Source organism: Scyliorhinus canicula, chromosome 14 (genome assembly GCF_902713615.1).
Source record: "Scyliorhinus canicula chromosome 14, sScyCan1.1, whole genome shotgun sequence".
Taxonomy (NCBI): domain Eukaryota; kingdom Metazoa; phylum Chordata; class Chondrichthyes; order Carcharhiniformes; family Scyliorhinidae; genus Scyliorhinus; species Scyliorhinus canicula.
Genome location: NC_052159.1, coordinates 160,491,515 through 160,515,805, shown reverse-complemented (window position 1 = coordinate 160,515,805; position 24,291 = coordinate 160,491,515). Strand labels below are relative to the sequence as shown.

The following is a 24,291-nucleotide window of genomic DNA, read 5'->3' as shown; positions in this document are numbered from 1 at the left end:
ATAATGTGGTGACCAGAACTGCACGCAGTACTCCAGGTGCGGCCGCACCAGAGTTATGTATACCTGAAGCATGACCTTGTGGTTCCGAAACTCAATCCCCCTGCTTATAAAGGCTAGCACACCATATGCCTTCTTAACAGCCCTATTAACCTGGGTGGCAACTTTCAGGGATTTATGTACCTGGATGCCGAGATCTCTCTGTTCATCTACACTACCAAGAATCTTGCCATTAGCCCAGTACTCTGCATTCCTGTTACTCCTTCCAAAATGAACCACCTCACACTTTTACGCATTAAACTCCATCTGCCACCTCTCAGCCCAGCTCTGCAGCTTATCTATGTCCCTCTGTATCCTATAACATCCTTCAGCACTATCCACAACTCCACCAACCTTCGTGTCATCTGCAAATTTACTAACCCATCCTTCTACACCTTCTTCCAGGTCATTTATAAAAATGACAAACAGCAGTGGCCCCAAAACAGATCCTTGCGGTACACCACTAGTAACTGAACTCCAGGATGAACATTTGCCATCAACCACTACCCTCTGTCTTCTTTCAGCTAGCCAATTACTGATCCAAACCGCTAAATCACCTTCAATTCCATACTTCCTTATTTTCTGCAATAGCCTACCGTGTGGAACCTTATCAAATATTTCCAAGTCTACGTGGTGAGTGACTTGGAGGGGAACCTCCAGACGGTGGGGTTCCCAGATGTCTGCTGCTCTTGACCTTCTAGATGGTAGTGGTCGTGGGTTTGGAAGGTGCTGTCTGAGGAACCTTGGTGAGTTCCTGCAGTGCATCTTGTAGATCGTACACACGGCTGACACTTCATCAGTGGTGGAGGAAATGAATGTTTGTGGAAGGGGTGCCAATCAAACCGGCAGCTTTGTGCTGGATGGTGTCGAGCTTGTTGAGTGTTGTTGGAGCTGCACTCATGCAGGCAAGTGGAGAGTATTCCATCACACTCCTGACTTGTGGGTGGTGGACAGACTTTGGGGGAGTCAGGAGGTGAGTTAATTGCCACAGGATTCCTAGCTTCTGACCTGCTTTTGTAGCCACAGTATGAAATGGCTAGTTTAGTTCAGTCTGTGGTTAATGCTAACCCCCAGGATGTTGATGTGGGATTCGGTGATGGTAATGCCATTGAATGTCAAGGGGTGATTGTTTGATTCTCTCTTATTGGCGATGGTCTTTTTCTGGCATTTGTGTGGCGCGAATATTACTTACCACTTGTCAGCCCAAGCCTGGATATTGTCCAGGTCTTGCAGCATTTGCATATGGACTGCTTCAGTCTCTGAGGAGTCGTGAATGGTGCTAAACATTGTGCAATTATGAGCAAACATCCCCACATTAGACCGTGTGCTGAAAGTGAGGTCATTGATGAAGCAGCTGAAGATGGTTGGGACAGGACACTGCCCTGAGGAACTCTTGCAGTGATGTCCCGGGACTGCGATGACAGACCTCCAACCGTCACAACCATCTTAATTTGTGCCAGGTATGACTCCAACCAGCGGAGAGTTTCCACCCTGATTCTCATTGACTCCAGTTTTTCTAGAGCTCCTGTGAGAAGGTTCAACAGGAATAGATGCACAACCAAAATTATAAGAGGCCGCAAGTGAGTCAGGAGGGCTTAGAGGCTAAACATCAGTGAAGTCAGAGGGAGTTTGGCAAGATTGGATGATATTTATTTCAATGCAAAGAGTGATGAACAAGGCAGATGAGTTGATGGCACAAACTAAAGCATGGGGATATGATGTCAATGTTATCACTGAGAGATGGGTGAGAGAGGGGCAGGATTGGCAGCTCAATATTCCAGGATCTTCAGGTGAGACAGGGAAGGAGGTGAAAGAAGACGGGGTGTCTCAATTTTGATCAGGGAATCAATTACAGCAGTAAGGAGGGAGGACATCTCAGAAGTCTCTTCAACTGAAAATGAAACACTTTTTGTGCAGTGTTTCTATTAACTCTTTGGTTGACTTTTATGTTTTAAATTACTGGTTAGAAGTAATCTGGGACCAGACATTTGGTATTGATCGTATTCTATTGCAGTGATCTATGGCAGCGGTGAACAGTACAGCAGCTCCATTGATGTCAAACTTCTGGAAGTCCTTGGCAAAGTGTCTGTTCTTTTTCTGTAATTTTGAACTTTAAAATACCATGGTTGACTGAAAAATAATATGCTTTATATCTTGTAAATTACACATGTTCACTGCAGTAGATTTTAAGTAGTGGACAGTATGGGAGCTCTTGCCCGTAGAATTTAAAATTTGCATTTTCCTTTTTAATACTAATGCCACCTTGTCTAAACCCCAATTAATCTGATTTTACAGGTTGCTAATTATGCAGCATTATTTGCTCAAGCGCTGCCAAGAGATGCTCATTCTACCCCTTACTACTACTCGAGGCCCCAGAGTCTGCCACTCACATACCCTGATAGAGCTCCGTCGTCCCAGAGTGCTGGCAGTATTGGAAGCAGTGGAGTTGGTAGCCTCAGTATGTATGGCTTAAATGGACCAACACCAACACCTCAGTCTTTGTTACCTGGGTAAGTAATCTTCTATTCAGTACCTTAAAGTAAAATATGAATGCAACATTGGTAAGGACAGTAAGTGCAGTAATATCTAATGCAGTAAAGAGTCTGCTGTGTAGTCAGTGTGATTTGAGTTTTTGCCATGCTCGTACAGAGAGCTATTTGATCAGCAGCTGTTTGGAAGATTTTTTCCTGTGCCCCTTGCTGAGAGAAGTGTATTTATTAATTACTGATCCAGAACAGAGTACTGTTTTCATTAGAAAGACGGAGGTTGAGGGGTGACCTGATAGAGGTCTACAAGATTATGAGGGGCATGGATAGAGTGGATGGGTAGGCACTCTTTCCCAGGGTGGAGGGGTCAGTCACCAGGGAGCATAGGTTTAAGGTCCGTGGGGCAAAGTTTAGAGGAAATGTGCGAGGCAGGTGTTTTACGCAGAGGGTGGTGAGTTCCTGGAACGCGTTGCCAGGGGAGGTTGTGGAAGCAGATACATTAACGGCGTTCAAAAGGCATCTTGACAAACACATGGATAGGATTGGTATAGAGAGATACGGTACAAGGAAGTGCTGAGGGTTTTGGCAAAGGTTGGTATCATGACCGGTACAGGCTTGGAGGGTCGAAGGGCCTGTTCCTGTGCTGTTTTGTTCTTTGTACTTCCACTCCTCCCAGCTGGTTCACTTCTTTCTCATCAGTTCATTGTCTCCCTTCATCCTTCTCCCCTGCTAGTTTTTATTTCCCCAACATTTGTTCCTTAGTTATCGCTATGCTATGCTGCGATCTTATCTCTCCCTCCCTTTCATTTTGTGAAAGTAAATATAAACAAAACTTTGGAACTCTGGTGGTATGTATGGTCGGAGGACTAGAGCAGTTCTTCTGCACCATCACTTGTGCCAAATAACTAGGCGTATCTACACCGCATGGACTGCGGCAGTTTGTCACCTTTATAAAGGGCAATAAGAGGTGAGCAATAAATGCTGGCCTAATCCCATGAAGACAGAAATGGTTGTGGAATTTAAATGGAGCTAATTTCCTGTAAAATGTAGCTTCTAATGAGGGTTCTTGTGTCTTGATCAGACAAACATACCAATCTACAGGAACAGCAGATACAGTGAGACATCAGTTAGGATCACGATTTGCATGGGCTTTGTCTGCTGCTCTGCCTCCATCATTATCTACCTCAAAGGGCCTTCCAAACTCGATCTCTCGCAACATGTCAAGAATGAGACGTGAAGGAGAACTCGGCTGTGAGTATTCAATCGCTCCTTAGTTTGTTGGTCAACTGTCAGCATCTGAAAATGAAAATATGTTTTTCGAACAGTTGTCCAAATTATATGGTCATTATCAAATTGATGGTTGTGACCTTGCTATGTGCAAATTGGCCACTATGTTTCCTGCATTACTATAAGTGTGACTGCACTTTAGTAGTACAGCATTGGTAGTAAAGCACTTTCTTTACCTTGTTTAAAGTGGCTCCCGTTGGCTTATAGAGAACTTTGTCAATGTGGCCTCTTTCGCAAAATGCAACAAGTTTTTTTTCATTCCAGATTATTTGCCCTATGTCACATGACGCTCCCACAACCTTGAATATAATGATCTTTATTATTGTCACAGGTAGGCTGACATTAACACTGCAATAATGTTGCTGTGAAAATACTCCAGTCACCACATTCTGACACCTGTTCGGGTACACTGAGGGAGAATTCAGAATGTCCAATTCACCTAACAGCACGTCTTTCGAGACTTGTGGGAGGAAACCGGAGCACCCGGAGGAAACCCACACAGGCACAGGGAGAATGTGCAGACTCCGCACAGACAGTGACCCAAGCCGGGAATCGGACCCAGGTCCCTGGCGCTGTGAGACAACTGTTTGACGACCTAACTCTATTTGAGGACATTTTGTGCTCTGGTGTTGGCATACTGCTCTTTGGTTAATTAGATCACCAGTGGGTGCCTTGTCTCATGTGAGTTGTTAGGAAGTTCAAGGCTGATCAGATTTTGTCCGCCTTGAATGAGTTTCATTTCAGAATTTTTGAACTGAAAGGCTCTTGATGAAGTTTCTTAATTTCTTCTCAGCCAAGGATTATTTCTCATCCTATAATCTCCACCTTGCAAAATACATGAATGTCTGCCTCTATATATTGCCTGCAGCGTCAATAGCCACAGTATTTCCTGTGCCTGGGAAGATATATGTTTCCTAAAAGTTAAAGGCTTCAGGAAACCAGTGGCTAAATTGGCAGAATAATTCTTTACGCAGTGAAAACAAAGAAAGGCTTGTATTTATATGGTGCCTTTCACAGCCATTGGCTGCCCGAAAGCAGGTTGTGGCCAATGAATTACTTTAGAAGTGCAGTCACTGTTATAATGTAGGAAATGTGGCTGCCAACTCGCACACAGCAAACTCCCACCAAGAGCAATGTGATAATAGCCAGCTAATGTTTTTGAGATGCTGGTTGATTGGCCAGGACGCTGGGGAGAACAATCCCTGCTGCTCTTTGAATTTGTGCCAAGGAATCTTTTATGTTCGTCTGAAAGGGCAGATAGGGCTTCAATTTAACATCTTATCCAAAAGCTGGCAAATCCAATAGTAAAGCACTCTCAGTACTGCATTCGAGTTCAGCCGAGATTTTTATCCCTCGATCCCTGCAGTGACCCAGGTAAGAGTGCTGCCAACTGAGCCCCTGCCAATACCAGTGGAGAGAACCTAGAGAACCCGCTGTTCTCAGCAACGCTGGGTATCCTGGCCATTTGCAAATCATTCAACGTGTGTAATGCCTAAATGTTTACTTCTGCCTATTATTTCTTGGCAGTCGGTGATGTTGTTTCTTGATAGAACTCAGTCTTTTCTAAATTCGTAATTTGAGCGACCCCAGGCTGCGTGCAGAATGCTGAAGGATATCTTACTGTGCCAAAGCTGCTTATTGGTGCCCGTCATTACACCTCGTGACTACGTCATAGAATCATAGAATTTACAGTGCAGAAGGAGGCCATTCGGCCCATCGAGTCTGCACTGGCCCTCGGAAAGAGGCACTTAAGCCCACATCTCCACCCTATCGCTGTAACCACACTTAACATTTTTGGATACGAAGAGCAATTTATCATGGCCAATCCACCTAACCTGCATGTCTTTGGACTATGGGAGGAAACCGGAGCACCCGGAGGTAACCCACGCAGACACTGGGAGAACGTGCAGACTCAGCACAGACGGTGACCCAAGCCGGGAATCGAACCTGGGACCCTGGAGCTGTGAAGCAGTTGTGCTAACCACTGTGCTGACGTGCTGCCCCAATGGGCCATGTCCATTGTTCAATTTTAGACACCACTTGCTAAAAGAGACATGTTCCAAGTTACTGTCCTGATTTGTGGTATTGTTTTTCAGCATCTACGGAAGTGACAGAGGCAACACTGGTCAGAGATATTCTCTATGTCCTTCAAGGAATTGATGGAAAATGTATCAAAATGTGTAATTCTGAAAACTGCTATAAAATTGATTCCAAGGTAATTGATCTTAAATGAATAGTAATGGTACTTTTATATTCACAATCATCCTTTATTTTTTCTCCAAATGAGCATAAAGTGGTATCCAGTTCAGCATGATAAATATTTGGGCTGGGGCGATTCCATTGTTTATACAAATGTAAGTGTCAATAACCTGGAAATTGAGAGCACAATTAGTCTGCATTGTCTATTACAAACCAAAGAATTAGCTCTATTCAGCTGGTTAATCATTGCACAAAAGCAGTTTAAAACTCAAGGCCATGATTTATTTCCCTTTTGCCATTTTAAACTCACTACAGCTTATCTTTTGTCTATTTGCATTAGGAAGTATCATCAAGGTTTGTTTAAATGTATAATATAAAAATGAGTCTTGTCCCCCTCCCATGCCTGCTCCAGATTCCCTCAGTATAAAATATCCCATCAGAACATTAAAAGAAAATCATTCCACGCATTGTCCTGGACAGTGTTTATCTCAAGCAATAATATTAATTTTTATTGTCACAAATAAGGCTTACATTAACACTGCAATGAAATTACTGTGAAAAGCCCCTAGTCACCACATTCCAGCGCCTGTTCGGGTACACAGAGAGAACATTCAGAATGTCCAAAGTACCTAACAAGCATGTCTTTCGGGACGCAGACCAGGGAGAATGTGCAGACTACACATAGACAGTGATCCAAGCTGGGAATCGAACCTTGGACCCTGGAGCTGTGAAGCAACAGTCCTAACCACTGTGCTACCGTGCTGCCCACTATACCGTCAAAAGATATTAATGTCAGCGTGGTGGCGTTGTAGTTAGCACTGCTGCCTCACGGCGCCGAGGTCCCAGGTTTGATCCCAGTTCTGGGTCACTGTCGTGTGTTGTGTAGTTTGCACGCTCTCCCTGTGTTTGCGTGGGTTTCACCCCCACAACCCAAAGATGTGCAGGGTAGGTGGATTGTCACGCTAAATTGCCCCTTAGTTGGAAAAAATTAATTGGGTACTCTAAATTTAAAAAAAAAGATATTAATCTCCGTATTGTTTGTGGAACATTGCAGGGTTGAGCGTTGCCAGCGAGAGAGAGAGGAGCAGATAGGTAGAGAGATTTTAGATAGGTGCAAAAGTAACAGGGTTGTTGTGGTCGGGATTTTAATTTCCCCAGTGTTTTTTTTTTTAAATACTTTTTATTGAAGAAATTTTTCAGAGTACAAACATTTTAACCCCCCCTACATTTGAATTATATCAAAACAAAGTCAAACCCCCCTACTTAACAAGAATCCCCCCCACCCCCTACCCGCGCGCCCCCCCCGCCTCCCCCCCTCTCCCTCCTCCTCCCCCCCCCCCCCCCCCCCCCCCCCCCCCCCCCGCTGACGAACCGGCCGCCAGACCATCTTGTCGTTTCTGGCAGTGTCCTCGGGCAGGCCTTGCCCGTGACACCACCGATACCGTGTTTCCTTCGTTGTTATCCCCCCTCCCCCCCCCCCCCCCTCCCCTCCCCCACACCCTCCCCCCCCCCCCCCTCCCCTCCCCTCCCGGGTTGCTGCTGTCACGACCTCAGTTTCTATCTCTGATCTAAGAGGTCCAGGAAGGGTTGCCATCGCCTGAAAAACCCCTGCACCGACCCTCTCAGGGCGAATTTGATTCTTTCCAATTGGATGAAGTTTGCCATGTCGTTTAACCAGGTGTTAACACTTGGAGGCCTTGCGTCCCTCCACTGAATCAAGATCCTCCTCCGAGCCACCAAGGACGCAAAGGCTAATATTCCAGCCTCCCTCGCCTCCTGTACCCCCGGCTCCACCCCAACCCCGAAGATCGCAAGTCCCCATCCTGGCTTGACCCTGGACCCCACCACTCTCGACACCGTCCCTGCCACCCCCTTCCAGAATTCCTCCAGTGCCGGACATGCCCAAAACATGTGTGCATGATTCGCAGGGCTTCCCGAACATCTGACACACCTGTCTTCACCCCCGAAAAACCGACTCATCCTTGTCCCCGTCATGTGGGCTCTATGCAGTACCTTAAATTGAATGAGACTCAGTCTCGCACATGACGACGACGAGTTGACCCTCTCTAGGGCGTCTGCCCATGTCCCATCCTCTATCTGTTCCCCCAGCTCTACCTCCCACTTGTCTTTCAACTCCACTACTGGTACCTCCTCCACCTCCTGCATAATCTTATAAATGCCCGAGATCTTCCCCTCCCCGACCCAGACCCCTGATAGCACCCTATCACTCGCCCCCCTGTCGGGAAGCACGGGAAACCCCTCTACCTGTCGTCTGGCAAATGCCTTCACTTGGAGGTACCTGAACGTGTTCCCTGGGGGGAGCCCGAATTTCTCCTCCAGCTCTCCCAAACTCGCAAACCTCCCCTCTATAAACAAGTCCTTCAGTTGCCTAATGCCCACCCTCTGCCAGCTCAGAAATCCCCCTCCTGTATTTCCCGGTGCAAATCTGTGGTTCCCTCTTAGTGGTGCCCTTATCAAACCCCCCACTTTCCCCCTGTGTCGCCTCCACTGCCCCCAGATCTTGAGGGTGGCCGCCACCACCGGGCTCGTGGTATACCTCGTGGGAGGGAGCGGCCATGGTGCCGTTACCAGTGCCCCTAAGCTTATGTTGCCACAGGACGCCCTCTCCATACGCTTCCAAGCTGCCCCCTCCCCTTCCATCATCCACTTTCGTACCATCGATGCATTTGCCGCCCAGTAATATCCTGAAAGATTGGGTAACGCCAGCCCTCCACTATCCCTACTCCGCTCCAAAAAGACCCTTCTAACTCTAGGGGTGCCATGTGCCCACACGTACCCCATGATACTACTCGTTACCTTCTTGAAAAAGGCCCTAGGGAGGAAGATGGGCAGACACTGGAACAAAAACAAGAACCTCGGGAGGACCGTCATTTTAACTGACTGCACCCTCCCTGCCAGCGACAGCGGCACCATGTCCCACCTCTTAAACTCCTCCTCCACCTGTTCCACCAGCCTAGAAAAGTTCAGCTTGTGGAGGGTCCCCCAGTTCTTTGCCACCTGCACCCCCAAGTACCTGAAACTTTTTACTGCTCTTTTGAAGGGGAGCCTCCCAATTCCCTCCCCCTGGTCTCCCGAGTGTATTACAAAGACCTCACTTTTCCCCAGATTTAATTTATATCCCGAAAAGTCCCCGAACTCCGCTAGTATTTCCATAACCTCCGGCATTCCCCCCTCCGGGTCTGCCACATACAGCAACAGGTCATCCGCATAGAGCGAGACCCGATGTTCCTCCCCTCCCCTTGTCAGTCCCCTCCACCCCCCTGAACCCCTCAGTGCCATCGCTAACGGTTCAATCGCTAATGCAAAGAGTAAGGGGGATAGGGGACATCCCTGCCTAGTACCTCGATGGAGCCCAAAATATTCTGACCTCCTCCCGTTTGTTACCACACTCTCCATCGGGGCCGAATAGAGCAGCTTTACCCACTTGATAAATCCCTCCCCAAACCCAAACCTTTCCAACGTCTCCCACAAGTATTCCCACTCCACCCTATCGAATGCCTTCTCCGCGTCTAGCGCTACCACTATCTCCGCCTCCCCCTCCACTGCCGGCATCATGATCACGTTTAACAATCTCCGGACATTTGTGTTAAGTTGGCGTCCCTTCACGAACCCCGTCTGGCCTTCATGGATTACCCCTGGCACACAATCCTCTATCCTGGTTGCCAGGACCTTTGCTAACAGCTTGGCATCTACATTTAAGAGGGAGATAGGCCTGTAGGACCCGCACTGGACCGGGTCCTTGTCCCGCTTCAAAATCAAGGAGATCAGGGCCTGCGACATTGTTGGGGGCAAAACCCCCCCCTCGCGCGCCTCATTAAAGGCTCTCACCAGCACTGGGCCCACCAAGTCCACAAATTTCCTGTAAAACTCCACCGGGAACCCATCCGGCCCCGGCGCCTTCCCCGCCTGCATCTGGCCTATCCCTTTAATTAGCTCCTGCAGCTCTATCGGCGCCCCCAACCCTTCTACCAGCTCCTCCTATTTCCCCAGTGTTGACTAGGACTCGCTAAGTGCTAGGGATTTGGATGGGGCAGAGTTTGTAAGGAGCACCCAGAAAGGCTACTTGAAACAATATGTGGACAGTCCAACTAGGGAAGGGACAGTACTGGACCTGGTATTGCAGAATGAGCCTGGACAGGTAGTTGAGGTTTCAGTAGGGGAACATTTTGAGGGTAGGGACCACAATTCCATATGTTTTAGGGTACTTTTGGATGGGGATGAGGGTAACCCTCGGGTTAAGGTGCTAAACTGGGGAAAGGAAAATTACGAAAATTAAAGTTAACCCGCAACCAAAACTGAGCAACGGCCCCAGACTTAGCTCAAAACAATACATCAAGAACCAGAAGGAAAAAAAAATGTTTTACAGCAGATCCAGAACACAACTATTCACCCCCAAGTTCAATGTTTTCCATCACCTGCCAGCCCCTTGTCCCTGGCAAAGTTCATTGGCTCTTCTGGCGATCCAAAGTAAAGTTCCTGGCCCTCCTATGTGACCCACAAATGTGCTGGGTGCAGCATGCCAAACTTCACCCCCTTCTTAAAGAGGGCCGATTTCACTTTATTAACTCGCCCTTCTTTTGACCAGTTCTGGACCCAGATCCTGATGGACGAGCAGCTCGTTGCCTTCCATAAACAGCTCCTCGTCTGGCCCACCTCCAGATCTGTATCTTGTCTAGGAACCGGTGCATTCGTACCACCATCGCCCTCGGCAGCTCAGCCCTCAGCGGCTTCCTCATAAGCACCCTGTACGCCCTGTCCACCTCCAAGGGCCGAGCAAACACACCTTCCCCCAGCAGCTTCTCGAACATACACGCCAACGATCCTCAGACTCTGTCTGCATGATCTGTTCTCCAGATCCTCCACTTTATCTTGCATCCTCTTCTGGTGGTCCTTCATCAGCACCATCCCCACTGCCATCGTGGCTAGCTGCTCATTGTGCTCAGCCACCATCTCTTCCACCTTCTGGATCGCCTGGCCCTGGGTTTCCAATCTCTGCTCCACACAATCAATCCCCGCCTTTATCGGATCCAGATATTCTTTTCTCTGCTCAGCAAATTTCTCATGGAGAAAGGCCACAAGTTGCTCCGTCAACGACTGGGCCGGCAGCATCAGCCCCTGACCTTCCGCCATATTCCCCTGTGTCGCAGGCTCCACTCCTGTCTTCGACCAACGTTTTTTTTCTTTTCAGACCACTTTTGGTCCACGAATCCATACATTGGTGGGGAATCCTCCTGTTCTACTTCACCAGTCCCTTGTTTTGTCGATCAAATCCACTGTAAATCGGGGGGAAACCATGAGCGGGAGCTACCAAATGTGCAACCACTCACCATGATTGCCAACGGACGTCGTACCTCACTAACTTGATCGAGATTTTTGAGGAGATGACAAAGATGGGTGATGAGGGGAGGGCGGTGGATGTTGTTTACGTGGACTTCAGTAAAGCCTTTGACAAGGTGCCTCATGGCAGGTTGGTACAAAATGTGAAGTCACAAGGGATCAGAGGTGAGGTGGTAAGACGGATACAGAACTGGCTCGGTCACAGAAGGCAAAGGGTAGCAGTAGAAGGTTGTGACTAGTGGTGTTCCACAAGGATCTGTGCTTGGGCCTCTGCTGTTTGTGGTGTACATAAACGATTTTGAGGAAACGTAGCCGGTCTGATTAATAAGGTCGCGGTGGAAATCAAGGTTGGTGGAGTGGCAGATGGTTTTGAGGATTGTCAGAGGATACAGCAGGACTCAGATAGGTTGGAGACTTGGGCAGAGAAATGGCAAATGGAGTTTAATCCAGACAAATGTGAGGTGATTCATTTTGGTAGGTCTAACTTGGAGGGGGAATATACAGTAAATGGCAAAACTCTGAGGAATGTAGAAAGTTGGAGAGATCTGGGTGTGCAGGTCCACAGATCTTTGAAAGTGGCAACACAAGTGGACAAGGTAGTCAAGAAAATATATGGAATGTTTGCCTTCATTGGACAGGGCATCGGGTATAAGAACTGGCAAGTCAGGCTGCAGTTGTACAGAATCTTGGTATGGCCACTTGGAATATTGTGCACAATTCTGGTGGACACTATTAGAAGGATGTGGAGGCTTTTGAGAAGGTGCAGAGAAGGTTTACTTGGATGTTGCCTGGTCTGGAGGGTGTTAGCTATGCGGAGAGGCTGAATAGACTCGGACTGTTTCCATTAGAACGGTGGAAGTTGAGGGGCGACCTGATGGAGGTCGACAAGATTATGAGAGGCATGGATAGAGTGGATGGGCAGGGACTCTTTCCCAGGGTGGCGGGGCCAGTCACCAGGGGGCATAGGTTTCAGGCCCATGGGGCAAAGTTTAGAGGAGATGTGCGAGGCAGGTGTTTTACACAGAGGGTGGTGAGTGCCAGGGGAAGTTGTGGAAATAGATACATTAACGGCGTTAAAAAGGCATCTCGACAACTACGTGGATAGGATGGGTATAGAGGGATACGGCGCTAGGAAGTGCTGAGGGGTTTGGCCAAGGGTGGTATCATGACTGGTACAGGCTTGGAGGGCCGAATGGCCTGTTCCTGTGCCGTATTGTTCTTTGAAATTGGCTGGGGTGTTTGCTTACAAAACAATTTTAATGACAATTCAAAAAGTGCTCTAAAATGTCCTGAGGATGTGAAGGATGTTATGTAAAACGGAATTGTTTCTTCCCTGATGTGCTTTTTGTTGATTCAGACCTACTGCTCCTGGTAGAGGGAGAGCAGCATCAGTTGACTCTATTGATATAATCTGGTTATGGTCTTGGCTGGTGCCAGTCTGTTGATCCAATCAATGATGGTGGAAGGTTGTAAAGACTGAACTGATTGGTACAATAAACAGTGCACATTCAATAGTACTTCAGGTGGTTGGCTCGTTCAATAAGCGCAATCATCTGACTTTCAGTATATGTTTTGCATTGGCATTTTTGATTTAATCTCTCTAAATGCATAATTGGCTTTGGGTTTGGGCCAAGACACGGATGAAAACGTGTCCACCTCTTGCAGGTTCTGGAAAAATACCTTAAATTTTTATCCAATTGGCAATACTACCACTGCAAGTGCAGTAAAAAATAATTGATGAGGTACTAATTGATTCATTCTTTGTACTTTTAAGTGACTATTTTGGTAGTGTATTATGTTGTAAGGCTTTGGGCCTACCTGACCAAGCAGAGTCCAGTAAATATGCCAGTTGGTTTAGCTCTGGTTTATCTCACAAGGCTAAATCGCTGGCTTTTAAAGCAGACCAAGCAGACCAGCAGCACGGTTCGATTCCCATACCAGCCTCCCCGGACAGGCGTCGGAATGTGGCGACTAGGGGCTTTACACAGTAACTTCATTGAAGCCTACTCGTGACAATAAGCGATTTTCATTTTTCATTTCAGTTACTCATTAGGGGGAGGCAGTGGCCTACTGGTATTGTCACAGGACTAGTAATCCAGAGACCCAGGGTAATACCTGCGGGATCAGGGTTCAAATAGAATGGCAGAATTTGAATTAAGTAAAAATTCAATAAAAAAACCTGATGACCTGATTGCCATAAAAACCTATCTAGTTCACTCGTGTCCTTTTAGGGAAGAAAATCTGTTGTCCTTGCCTGGCCTGGCCTACTTGTGACTCCAGACCCACAGCAATGTGCCTCTTAAATATACCAATCAGTTCAGTCTTTACAACCTTCCACCAACCTTCTGAAATGGCTGAGCACGAGAATCAGTTCAAAGGTACTTACGGGTGGGTAACCGATGTTGGCCCAGTTAGCGACGCCACATTCCATGAATTAATACATTTTAAACATATGCCCCATTTGATGTCTTTTTAAAAAAGATTTAGAGTACCCAATTGTTTTTTCCAATTAAGGGGCAATTTAGCATGGCCAATTTACCTACCCTGCACATCTTTGGGTTGTGGGGTGAGACCCACGCAGACACGGGGAGAATGTGCAAACTCCACATGGACAGTGACCCGGGGCTGGAATCGAACCCGGGTCCTCGGCACCGTGAGGAAGCAGTGCTAACCACTGCACCACTGTGCTGATGTCTTGGCAAGGTTTTTGGTGTTGATTTTGGATTTGGGTATTTGTATATTTTTAGTTGGTGCCAGTACCCAGTTACCAGGCAGCTGCTCAACAGTGAGTGGTTAGAGGGAGGGCAATGGTTCACTTTCCAACTTTGTATGGGAGTTGTATTTGGAGTACTAAAATGACCAAAAATAAGTTTTCAAACCTCTTGTGATACTGCAACCTAAGTGATACATCAGTACAAAGCCAGATTGATTTGGGTGAGTGGATCAGATGACATGGCTATTGAGCCCTTACGCCAGACTGTTTTCTTTGTGTGGATTAATTTTGTGTGTGGCTGGTTGGAAGGATTGTAGCAGGGTTCCAGTGCCCAGGTTGTTGCTGGCTTGACGAGCATTTATTACCCATCGTTCATTACACTCGAGAAGGTGGTGGTGAGCCGCCTTCTCCAATTGCTGCAGTTCAAATGGCATTTTAAAAAGCTTTATTATTGAATTTGATTTGACCACTCCCACCTTTAAAATAATTGTTTCGAGCTACTAGTGACTGTGCCATTAGCAAACATTAGAAAAGTGCCAAAACCTTTTACATTTCAAAATAAACTGTACAGTAACTGGTAGCAGCATAACACTCAGCAAGAAACCAGATGTCTGTCGTACCAAAAATCAGATTTTTCTGTCGGCTTAAACCTTTTACTTTGTACAGTTGGGAATATCGAAATCGCTGAGGGATACTGCAAGTAGATTAGCAGAGCTTGGATGGCTTCACAACAAAATACGAAAGTACACCGACCAGAGATGCTTGGACCGTGCCTTTGGCCTTGTGGGTCAGGTATGTTGGATTCATCTGGCCCTGTCCCCCTTGAACAGACATGCCACGTGAGAAGGCACAGGAAACGGTCACGGATTAAAAACTAATTTATCCCGGGTGTATCCAGTTTTAAGACCATAAGACGTAGGAACAGAAGTAGGCCATTTGGCCCATCAAGTCGGCTCACATTTAATGAGATCATGATCTGATATAATCCTCCAGTCCACTTTGCCGCTTATCCCCATAAAGCTTGATTTCCCATTCTGATTAAAAATCTCTCTCTGAGCCTTGAACAAACGGCACAGCTGCTACAGCCCCCTGCGGTAAAGAATTCCACAAACTCGCTGTCCTTGAAGAAATTCTGCCGCATCACTGTCTTAAGTGGGTGACTCCTTACTTGAGATTATGCACTCTGCTCATAAACTCACCCACAAGGGGAAGCAACCCTGTCTTGCTCCCTGAGAATGTTATGTGTCTCAATAAGGTCACCTCTGATTCTTCTAAATTCAAATGACTACAGGTCCAACCTACTCAACCTCTTCATATAACAAAATTCCTCCATACCCGAAACAATCTAGTGAACCATCTCTGGACTGTCTCCAATGCCATTATATCTTTCCTTAGATAAGGGGACCAAAACTGTTCACAGTATTCCGCATGTTGTCAAACTAGTGCCTTGTATAGTTTTCTGCTCCATTCCTTTTAAAATAAAGACCGATATGTCATTTTCCTTTCCAATTATCTGCTGAACTTTCATGCTAGCTTTTTGTGATTTCTGCACAAGGACACCCAAATCACTCTGAGCTGCAGCTTCTTTGTTGTTCCTGCTGAAATGCATAACTTCAGATCTTCGTTCATTATATTCTACCTGCCAAATTTTTGTACACTCACTAAACCTGTCTATATTCTTCTGTAGACTTTTCTTATCTATTTTTGTGTCATTTGCAACCTTGGCAATAATACATTTGCTTCTCTTATCCGAGTCAATATCATGGAATTATAGAATCCCTACAGTGCAGAACGATCATCGAGTTTGCATTGGTCCTTGGAAAGAGCACCCTACTTAAGCCCACTCCTCCACCCTATCCCCGTTACCCAGTAACCCGACCTAAACCTTTGGACACCTTAAGGGGCAATTTGGATTGGCCAATCCATCTAACCTGCACATCTTTGGACTGTGGGAGGAAACCAGAGCACCCGGAGGAAACCCACGCAGACACGGAGAGAAAGTGCAAACTCCACACAGTCACCCGGGGTCAGAATTGAACCTGGGTCCCTGGAGCTGTGAGGCAGCAGTGCTAACCTCCGTGCCACCGTGCCGCTAATATATATTGCAAATAATTGTGTTCCCAACAGTAATCCCAGCAGAACTCCACTAGTTTTAGGTTGCCATATGGAAAATGGTCCTCTTAGAACATAGAACGTTACAGCGCAGTACAGGTCCTTCGGACCTTGATGTTGCGCTGACCTGTGAAACCACTCTAAATCCCATCTACACTATTCCCTTACCATCCATATGTTTATCCAATGACCATTTGAATGCGTTTAGTGTTGGCCGAGTCCACTACTGTTGCAGGCAGGGCATTCCACGCCCTTACTACTATCTGAGTAAAGAACCTACCTCTGACATCTGTCCTATATCTATCTCCCCTCAATTTAAAGCTATGTCCCCTCGTGCTAGACATCACCATCCGAGGAAAAAGGCTCTCACTGTTCACCCTGTATAATCCTCTGATCATCTTGCATGCCTCAATTAAGTCACCTCTTAACCTTCTTCTCTGTAACGAAAACAGCCTCAAGTCCCTCAGCCTTCCCTCATACGATCTTCCCTCCATACCAGGCAACATCCTGGTAAATCTCCTCTGCACCCTTTCCAATGCTTCCACATCCTTCCTATAATGCGGTGACCAGAATTGAACGCAATACTCCAAATGCGGCCGCACCAGAGTTTTGTACAGCTGCAACATGACCTCATGGCTCCGAAACTCAATCCCACTACCAATAAAAGCTAACACACCGTACGCCTTCTTAACAACCCTCTCAACCTGGGTGGCAACTTTCAGGGATCTATGTACATGGACACCGAGATCACTCTGCTCATCCACACTACCAAGAATCTTACCATTAGCCCAGTACTCTGTCTTCCTGTTATTCCTTCCAAAATGAATCACCTCACACTTTTCTGCATTAAACTCCATTTGCCACTTCTCAGCCCAGCTCTGCAGCTTATCTATGTCCCTCGGTAACTTGTAACATCCTTCCGCACTGTCCACAACTCCACCGACTTTAGTGTCATCTGCAAATTTACTCACCCATCCTTCTACGCCCTTCTCCAGGTCATTTATAAAAATGACAAACAGCAGTGGCCCCAAAACAGATCCTTGTAGTACACCACTAGTAACTGGACTCCATGCTGAACATTTCCCATCAACCACCACCCTTTGTCTTCTTCCAGTTAGCCAATTTCTGATCCAAACTGCTAAATCACCCTGAATCCCATGCCTCCGTATTTTCTGCAATAGCCTACCGTGGGGAACCTTATCAAACGCTTTACTGAAATCCATATACACCACATCAACTGCTTTACCCTCGTCCACCTGTTTGGTCACCTTCTCAAAGAACTCAATAAGGTTTGTGAGGCACGACCTACCCTTCACAAAACGATGTTGACTATCTCTAATCTAATTATTCCTTTCCAGATGATTATACATCCTATCTCTTATAAACCTTTCCAAGACTTTGCCCACAATAGAAGTAAGGCTCACTGGTCTATAGTTACCGGGGTTGTCTCTACTCCCCTTCTTGAACAAGGGGACAACATTTGCAATCATCCAGTCTTCTGGCACTATTCCTGTAGACAATGATGACATAAAGATCAAAGCCAAAGGCTCAGCAATCTCCTCCCTAGCTTCCCAGAGAATCCTAGGATAAATCCCATCCGGCCCAGGGGACTTATCTATTTTCACACTTTCCAGAATTGCTAATACCTCCTCCTTATGAACCTCAAGCCCCTCTAGTCTAGTAGTCTGTATCTCAGTATTCTCCTCGACAACATTGTCTTTTTCCTGTGTGAATACTGACGAAAAATATTCATTTAGCACCTCTCCTATCTCCTCGGACTCCACGCACAACTTCCCACTACTGTCCTTGACTGACCCTACTCTAACCCTAGTCATTCTTTTATTCCTGACATACCTATAGAAAGCTTTCGGGTTATCCTTGATCCTACCTGCTAAAGACTTCTCATGACCCCTCCTGGCTCTTCTTGGCTTTCTCTTTAAGTCCTTCCTAGCTAACTTGTAACTCTTGAGCGCCCTAACTGAACCTTCACGTCTCATCTTTACATAAGCCTCCTTCTTCCTTTTGACAAGTGATTCAACTACTTTAGTAAACCACGGTTCCCTCGCTCGACCACTTCCTCCATGCCTGACAGGTCCATGCTTATCAAGGGCACGCAGTAGCTGTTCCTTGAACAAGCTCCACATTTCAATTGTGCCCATCCCCTGCAGTTTCCCTCCTCATCCGATGCATCCTCAGTCTTGCCTCATCGCATCATAATTGCCTTTCCCCCAGCTATAACTCATACCCTGCGGTATATACCTATCCCTTTCCATCGCTAAAGTAAACGTAATCAAATTGTGGTCATTATCACCAAAGTGCTCACCTACCTCCAAATCTAACACCTGTCCTGGTTCATTACCCAGTACCAAATCCAATATGGCCTCGCCTCACGTTGGCCTATCGACATACTGTGTCAGGAAACACTCCTGCACACATTGGACAAAAACGGACCCATCTAAAGTACTCGGACTATAGCGTTTCCAGTCAATATTTGGAAAGTTAAAGTTCCCCATAACAACTACCCTGTTACTTTCGCTCCTATCCAGAACCATCTTTGCAATCCTTCCCTCAACATCTCTGGAACTTTTCGGAGGCCTATAGAAAACCCCAAACAGGGTGACCTCTCCTTTCCTGTTTCTAACCTGAGCCCATACTACCTCAGTAGACCAGTCTTCATCAAACGTCCTTTCTGCCACCGTAATACTGTCCTTGACTAACAATGCCACCCCTCACCCTCTTTTACCACCTTTCCTGAGCTTACTGAAATATCTAAACCCCGGCACCTGCAACAACCATTCCTGTCCCTGCTCTATCCATGTCTCCGAAATTGCCACAACATCGAAGTCCCAGGTACCAACCAATGCCGCAAGTTCACCCACCTTATTCCGGATGCTCCTGGCATTGAAGTAGACGCACTTTAAACCACCTTCCTGCCTGCCGGTACATTCCTGCAACTTTGAAACCTTACTCGTGACCTCACTACTCTCAACCTCCTGTATACTGGAGCTTCAATTCAGGTTCCCAAACCCATGCTAAACTGTTTTAAACCCTCCTGAAGAGCATTAGCAAATTTCCCCCCAGGATATTGGTACCCCTCTGGTCCAGGTGTAGACCATCCCATTTGTCGAGGCCCCACCTACCTCAGAATGAGCCCCAATTATCCAGGAATCTGAAACCCTCCCTCCTGCACCATCCCTGTAGCCACGTGTTCAACTGCTCTCTCTCCCTATTCCTCGACTCGCTAGCACGTGGCACGGGTAACAACCCAAAGATAATAACTCTGTTTGTCCTAGATCTAAGTTTCCACCCTAGCTCCCTGAATTCCTGCCTTACATCCCTATCCCTTTTCCTACCTATGTCGTTGGTACTGATCCCAACTCTCTGTCTTCTATCAGTTAGCCAATCCCCTGTCCATGCTAATATACTACCCCCAACATCATGGACTCCTATCTTATTCAGTAGGGTTTTATGTGGTACTTTATCAAACGCTGTATATTACTTGTTCCCCTTCCTGCTCATTACCACCTCAAAGAATTCTAAGAAATTTGTCAGACATGATTTCTGTTTCATGAAGTCAAGCTGATTGTAATGCATTTCTAAATGCTCTGCTATTACGTCCTTTATAATGGACTCAAACTTTTTCCCAATGACAGATGTGAAGTTAACTGGCCTGTAAATATAAAACCGAAAAGCTGAATACACCCAGCAGGTCTGGTAGCATCTTTGGAGAGAGAGAAACAGAGTTGACGTTTCCAGTTCATGTGACCTTTCTACAAAACTGGCCTACAGTTATGCTTTTTGTGTCCCTTCCTTTTTGAATAAAGGTGTTACATTGGCAGTTTTCCAAACCTCTGGGACCTTTCCAGAATTTAAGGATTCTTGGAAGATTACTACCAGTGCATCCACTATCTCTGTAGCTGCTTCCTTTAATGTCCCCATTAGTTTCCCAAGTACCTTCTGGTGATAGTTATTGTATTTATTTCCTCTTCCACTTTTGCCTCTTGATTTCTGGTATGTTATTCACTCTTTAAGTTGATTCTTTGATCTCTTTTAAATGTTCCACTTATTTAGTTTTGATGTCCTGCTTGTTTTATAAGTATGGTGTTTTTATGAATGTCAGTTTATTTGAACTGAGAATGCATCAATGTTCTTTTCAAATCTGTCTATTTCAAATCTGTCTAATTTTGGATATTTTTAGACCTGTTTAAGGTTGATTCTGACATAAATATTCACTATCATTAATTAGTAAACTAATGAAGGCTGAATATTTACAGATAAGTGAGGTTTTTTTGGACTTTTTCCAACATCTTTTTAATTATTTAATTCCTGCAGAGTTTTTGTGCTTCCTTGCATCAGGAGTTGAAGGAATATTACAGGTTGCTGTCAGTTTTGCATTCTCAGGTAAACAATACTTTAATCCTCTCATACTTGTCCAGCTTTTGGAGTTAGACAAGTCAATTCTGTTTTGTGTTCCTCTGGGCTCTAAAAGCTCCTTACCTGTGGTAGAAACTATACAGTAGCCTAAATTAGTAAATCTAAATCTAAACCATCGTTGAAATTTCAAACTTATTTATTCCAGTGTTTTCTGCCTATTAATCTCATTCTTAGATTTCAATTGAGAATTTCATTTTTTTGAATGATGAACATATCTTTTGTTGTGAAAGTAGACTATACTAGTGGTTTAAAGTTGTTAACCTTGCCACTTGTAACAATTTCCAGACAGACCATGAACACGTAAAGAGAAACCAAACATAAGTAATTAATTGAAAGAGATTACACCCACAGCTTCTCTGCAGCTCTTTCCAAGTTAACTGTTTGAACCGACTGCTTTCTGCCAGAAGGTCTTTCACTTAGAGGACCACTGTAGATTTCTTCCTCCAGCTTCAAGCTAGGCAAATCTTACAGCTTCCATCCCCTTCACAAATTCTAAACTGAGCTCCAGCCCCTGCATTCATTTTGTACAGTGAACAATAAACCGAGTATTATCTCTGCTTAAGATGCAGGCCTGGCCAACATGTATCTCCTTTTGCTACCCACCCACGCCACCAAGGAGTCAGTGGCCTGCAACCTACACAAAGCCCAAATTGCAATTGCCTTCTGTGCAAAACACCCAGATAAATTTGACAAAATACATTCCCCAGCTCATCTGCATGAGAATTTGATATATCTGGGATGTTTCAAACAGAAATGTAAATTAAAGCAAATTACTGCGGATGCTGGATTCTAAAACAAAAACAGAAAATGCTAGACATTCTCAGCAAGTCTGACAGCATCTGTGGAGGGAGAAGGGAGCTGACGTCCGGTGACGGCCATGAAGTGAGTGGTCGCACACAGAGGCTTCTGCTTGAAGGTGTTGGTTTTGGCCCATTTCGCCCGTGTTTTGGGTAGATTCGGCGGCGAGGTGGAACAGAGTGTAGGGGAAGACAGTCTCCCCTGAATGGGCATGTTTAAGGGCTATCAGACCCGGCTAAAACAGTGAAGGACCTGGCGAAAGAGATAGAACATTACAGCGCAGTACAGGCCCTTCGGCCCACGATGTTGCGCCGTCCTGTGAAACCCCTCTAAAGTCCCTCTACACTATTCCCTTATCGTCCATATGCCTATCCAATGACCATTTGAATGCGTTTAGTGTTGGCGAGTCCGCTACTGTTGCAGGCAGGGCATTCCACGCCCTTACTACTCTCTGAGTAAAGAACCTACCTCTGACATCTGTCCTATATCTATCTCCCCTCAATTTAAAGCTATGGCCCCTCGTGCTGGACATCACCATCCAAGGAAAAAGGCTCTCACTGTCCACCCTATCTAATCCTCTGATCATCTTGTATGCCTCAATTAAGTCACCTCTTAACCTTCTCTCTAACGAAAACAGCCTCAAGTCCTTCAGCCTTTCCTTATATGATCTTCCCTCCATACCAGGCAACATTCTTGTAAATCTCCTCTGTACCCTTTCCAATGCTTCCACATCCTTCCTATAATGTGGCGACCAGAACTGCACACAATACTCCAAATGCGGCCGCACCAGAGTTTTGTACAACTGCAACATGATCTCATGGCTCCGAAACTCAATTCCTCTACCAATTAAAGCTAACACACCGTACGCCTTCTTAACAACCCTCTCAACCTGGGTGGCAACTTCTATTGACATGGACACCGAGATCTCTCTGCTCGTCCACACTACCAAGAATCTTACCATTAGCCCAGTACTCTGCCTTTCTGTTATTCCTTCCAAAATGAATCACCTCACACTTTTCTGCATTAAACTCCATTTGCCACCTGTCAGCCCAGCTCTGTAGCTTATCTATGTCCCTCTGTAACATGTAACATCCTTCTGCATTGCGCACAACTCCACCGACTTTAGTGTCATCTGCAAATTTACTCACCTATCCTTCTGCGCCCTCCTCCACGTCATTTATAAAAATGACAAACAGCAACGGCCCCAAAACAGATCCTTGTGGCACACCACTAGTAACTGGACACCAGTCAGAGCATTTCCCATCAACCACCACTCTTTGTCTTCTATCAGCTAGCCAATTTCTGATCCAAACTGCTAAATCACCCTGAATCCCATGCCTCTGTATTTTCTGCAATAGCCTACCGTGGGGAACCTTATCAAACGCTTTACTGAAATCCATATACACCACATCAACTGCTTTACCCTCGTCCACCTGTTTGGTCACCTTCTCAAAGAACTCAATAAGGTTTGTGAGGCACAACCTACCCTTCACAAAACAATGTTGCCTATCTCTAATCAAATTATTCCTTTCCAGATGATTATACATCCTATCTCTTATAAACCTTTCCAAGACTTTGCCCACAATAGAAGTAAGGCTCACTGGTCTATAGTTACCGGGGTTGTCTCTACTCCCCTTCTTGAACAAGGGGACAACATTTGCAATCATCCAGTCTTCTGGCACTATTCCTGTAGACAATGATGACATAAAGATCAAAGCCAAAGGCTCAGCAATCTCCTCCCTAGCTTCCCTGAGAATCCTAGGATAAATCCCATCCGGCCCAGGGGACTTGTCTATTTTCACAGAATTGCTAATACCTCCTCCTTATGAAACTCAAGCCCTTCTAGTCTAGTAGCCTGTATCTCAGTATTCTCCTCGACAACTTTGTCTTTTTCCTTTTGGTGGAGACTCGTGACGCAGTTCCAATTATGAAGGTAAGGGTCGTTGGCGGTGGGAACGCTGTAGATGAAGCAACTGATGGACTTCATTAAAGAAGAGTTTCGGCAGCAAAGGAAGGAGATGCAGAGCGACTGGGCGAAGGCAATTGAGGGGGGCAGAGACACCTCTTTGTGGGACTCTGGAGCAGGTGGAAAAGTGCCTTGATACACGGGGGGCCACGATCCAGGAGATGGAGGAGATGGCGTCGGACCAGAGTGACCTCATTGTGCCTTTGGAGGCAGAGGTGACTATCCTGCGGGATCTGTACAAGTCATTGCGGATGAAGGTCGAGGACCAGGAGATCAAGGCGACAAAATATGGGTCTGCCGGAGGGATTAGAGTGGATTGGATTTGTTTGATTGTCACATGTACCGAGGTACAGTGAAAAGTGTTGTTCTGCCTCCAGACCAGACAGATCATTCCATACATGAAATTCCAGAAATAGAGAGTAGTTCAGTAACATTACCATCTAGAAGGACAGAAGATGCACAGGAACGCCATTACCTGCAAGTCGCTCTTCAAGCTGCACACTATCCTGATTTGGAACTATATTGCCTTCACTGTTGCTGAATCAAAATCCTGGAATTTGCTTATCAGTCCTGTGGATATGGCTACACCACATGGGCTTCAGTGGTTGAATAAAGCAGCTAACCACCACCTTCTTGAGGGCATTTAGGAATAAATGCCCATTGGTCTAGCCAGCGGCGCCTACATTCCATCAACAAATTTTAAACAAGACCTCAGACAGAACTGACTATGCGCAGCGAACAAAAAACAAATGTTTCCTCTGAAGCTGGTTTCAAGCTCAGAGACATGTGCTATATTGTCAAATAACTGATGCAGCAAGGAAATTCTGACCTCGTGTGAGAATGGAAAGGGATTCGTCCTGAAGAAATGCCCAAGATCAAATGGCCCAGCCACTGGTCTGATC

General features: G+C 46.0%; 1 protein-coding gene across 2 annotated transcripts in view; it reads left to right on the top strand.

The window, feature by feature from the left end:
• tubgcp3 (tubulin, gamma complex associated protein 3) overlaps positions 1–24,291 on the top strand; it is a 136,075-nt gene that overhangs the window by 36,501 nt on the left and 75,283 nt on the right. For both annotated transcript variants that reach the window (XM_038818023.1, XM_038818024.1), the window contains 5 exons: positions 2,332–2,546; positions 3,604–3,773; positions 5,906–6,024; positions 14,746–14,871; positions 20,524–20,592. In XM_038818023.1, the coding sequence (XP_038673951.1) occupies positions 2,332–2,546; positions 3,604–3,773; positions 5,906–6,024; positions 14,746–14,871; positions 20,524–20,592 (699 nt within the window). The remainder of the gene's footprint in view (positions 1–2,331; positions 2,547–3,603; positions 3,774–5,905; positions 6,025–14,745; positions 14,872–20,523; positions 20,593–24,291) is intronic.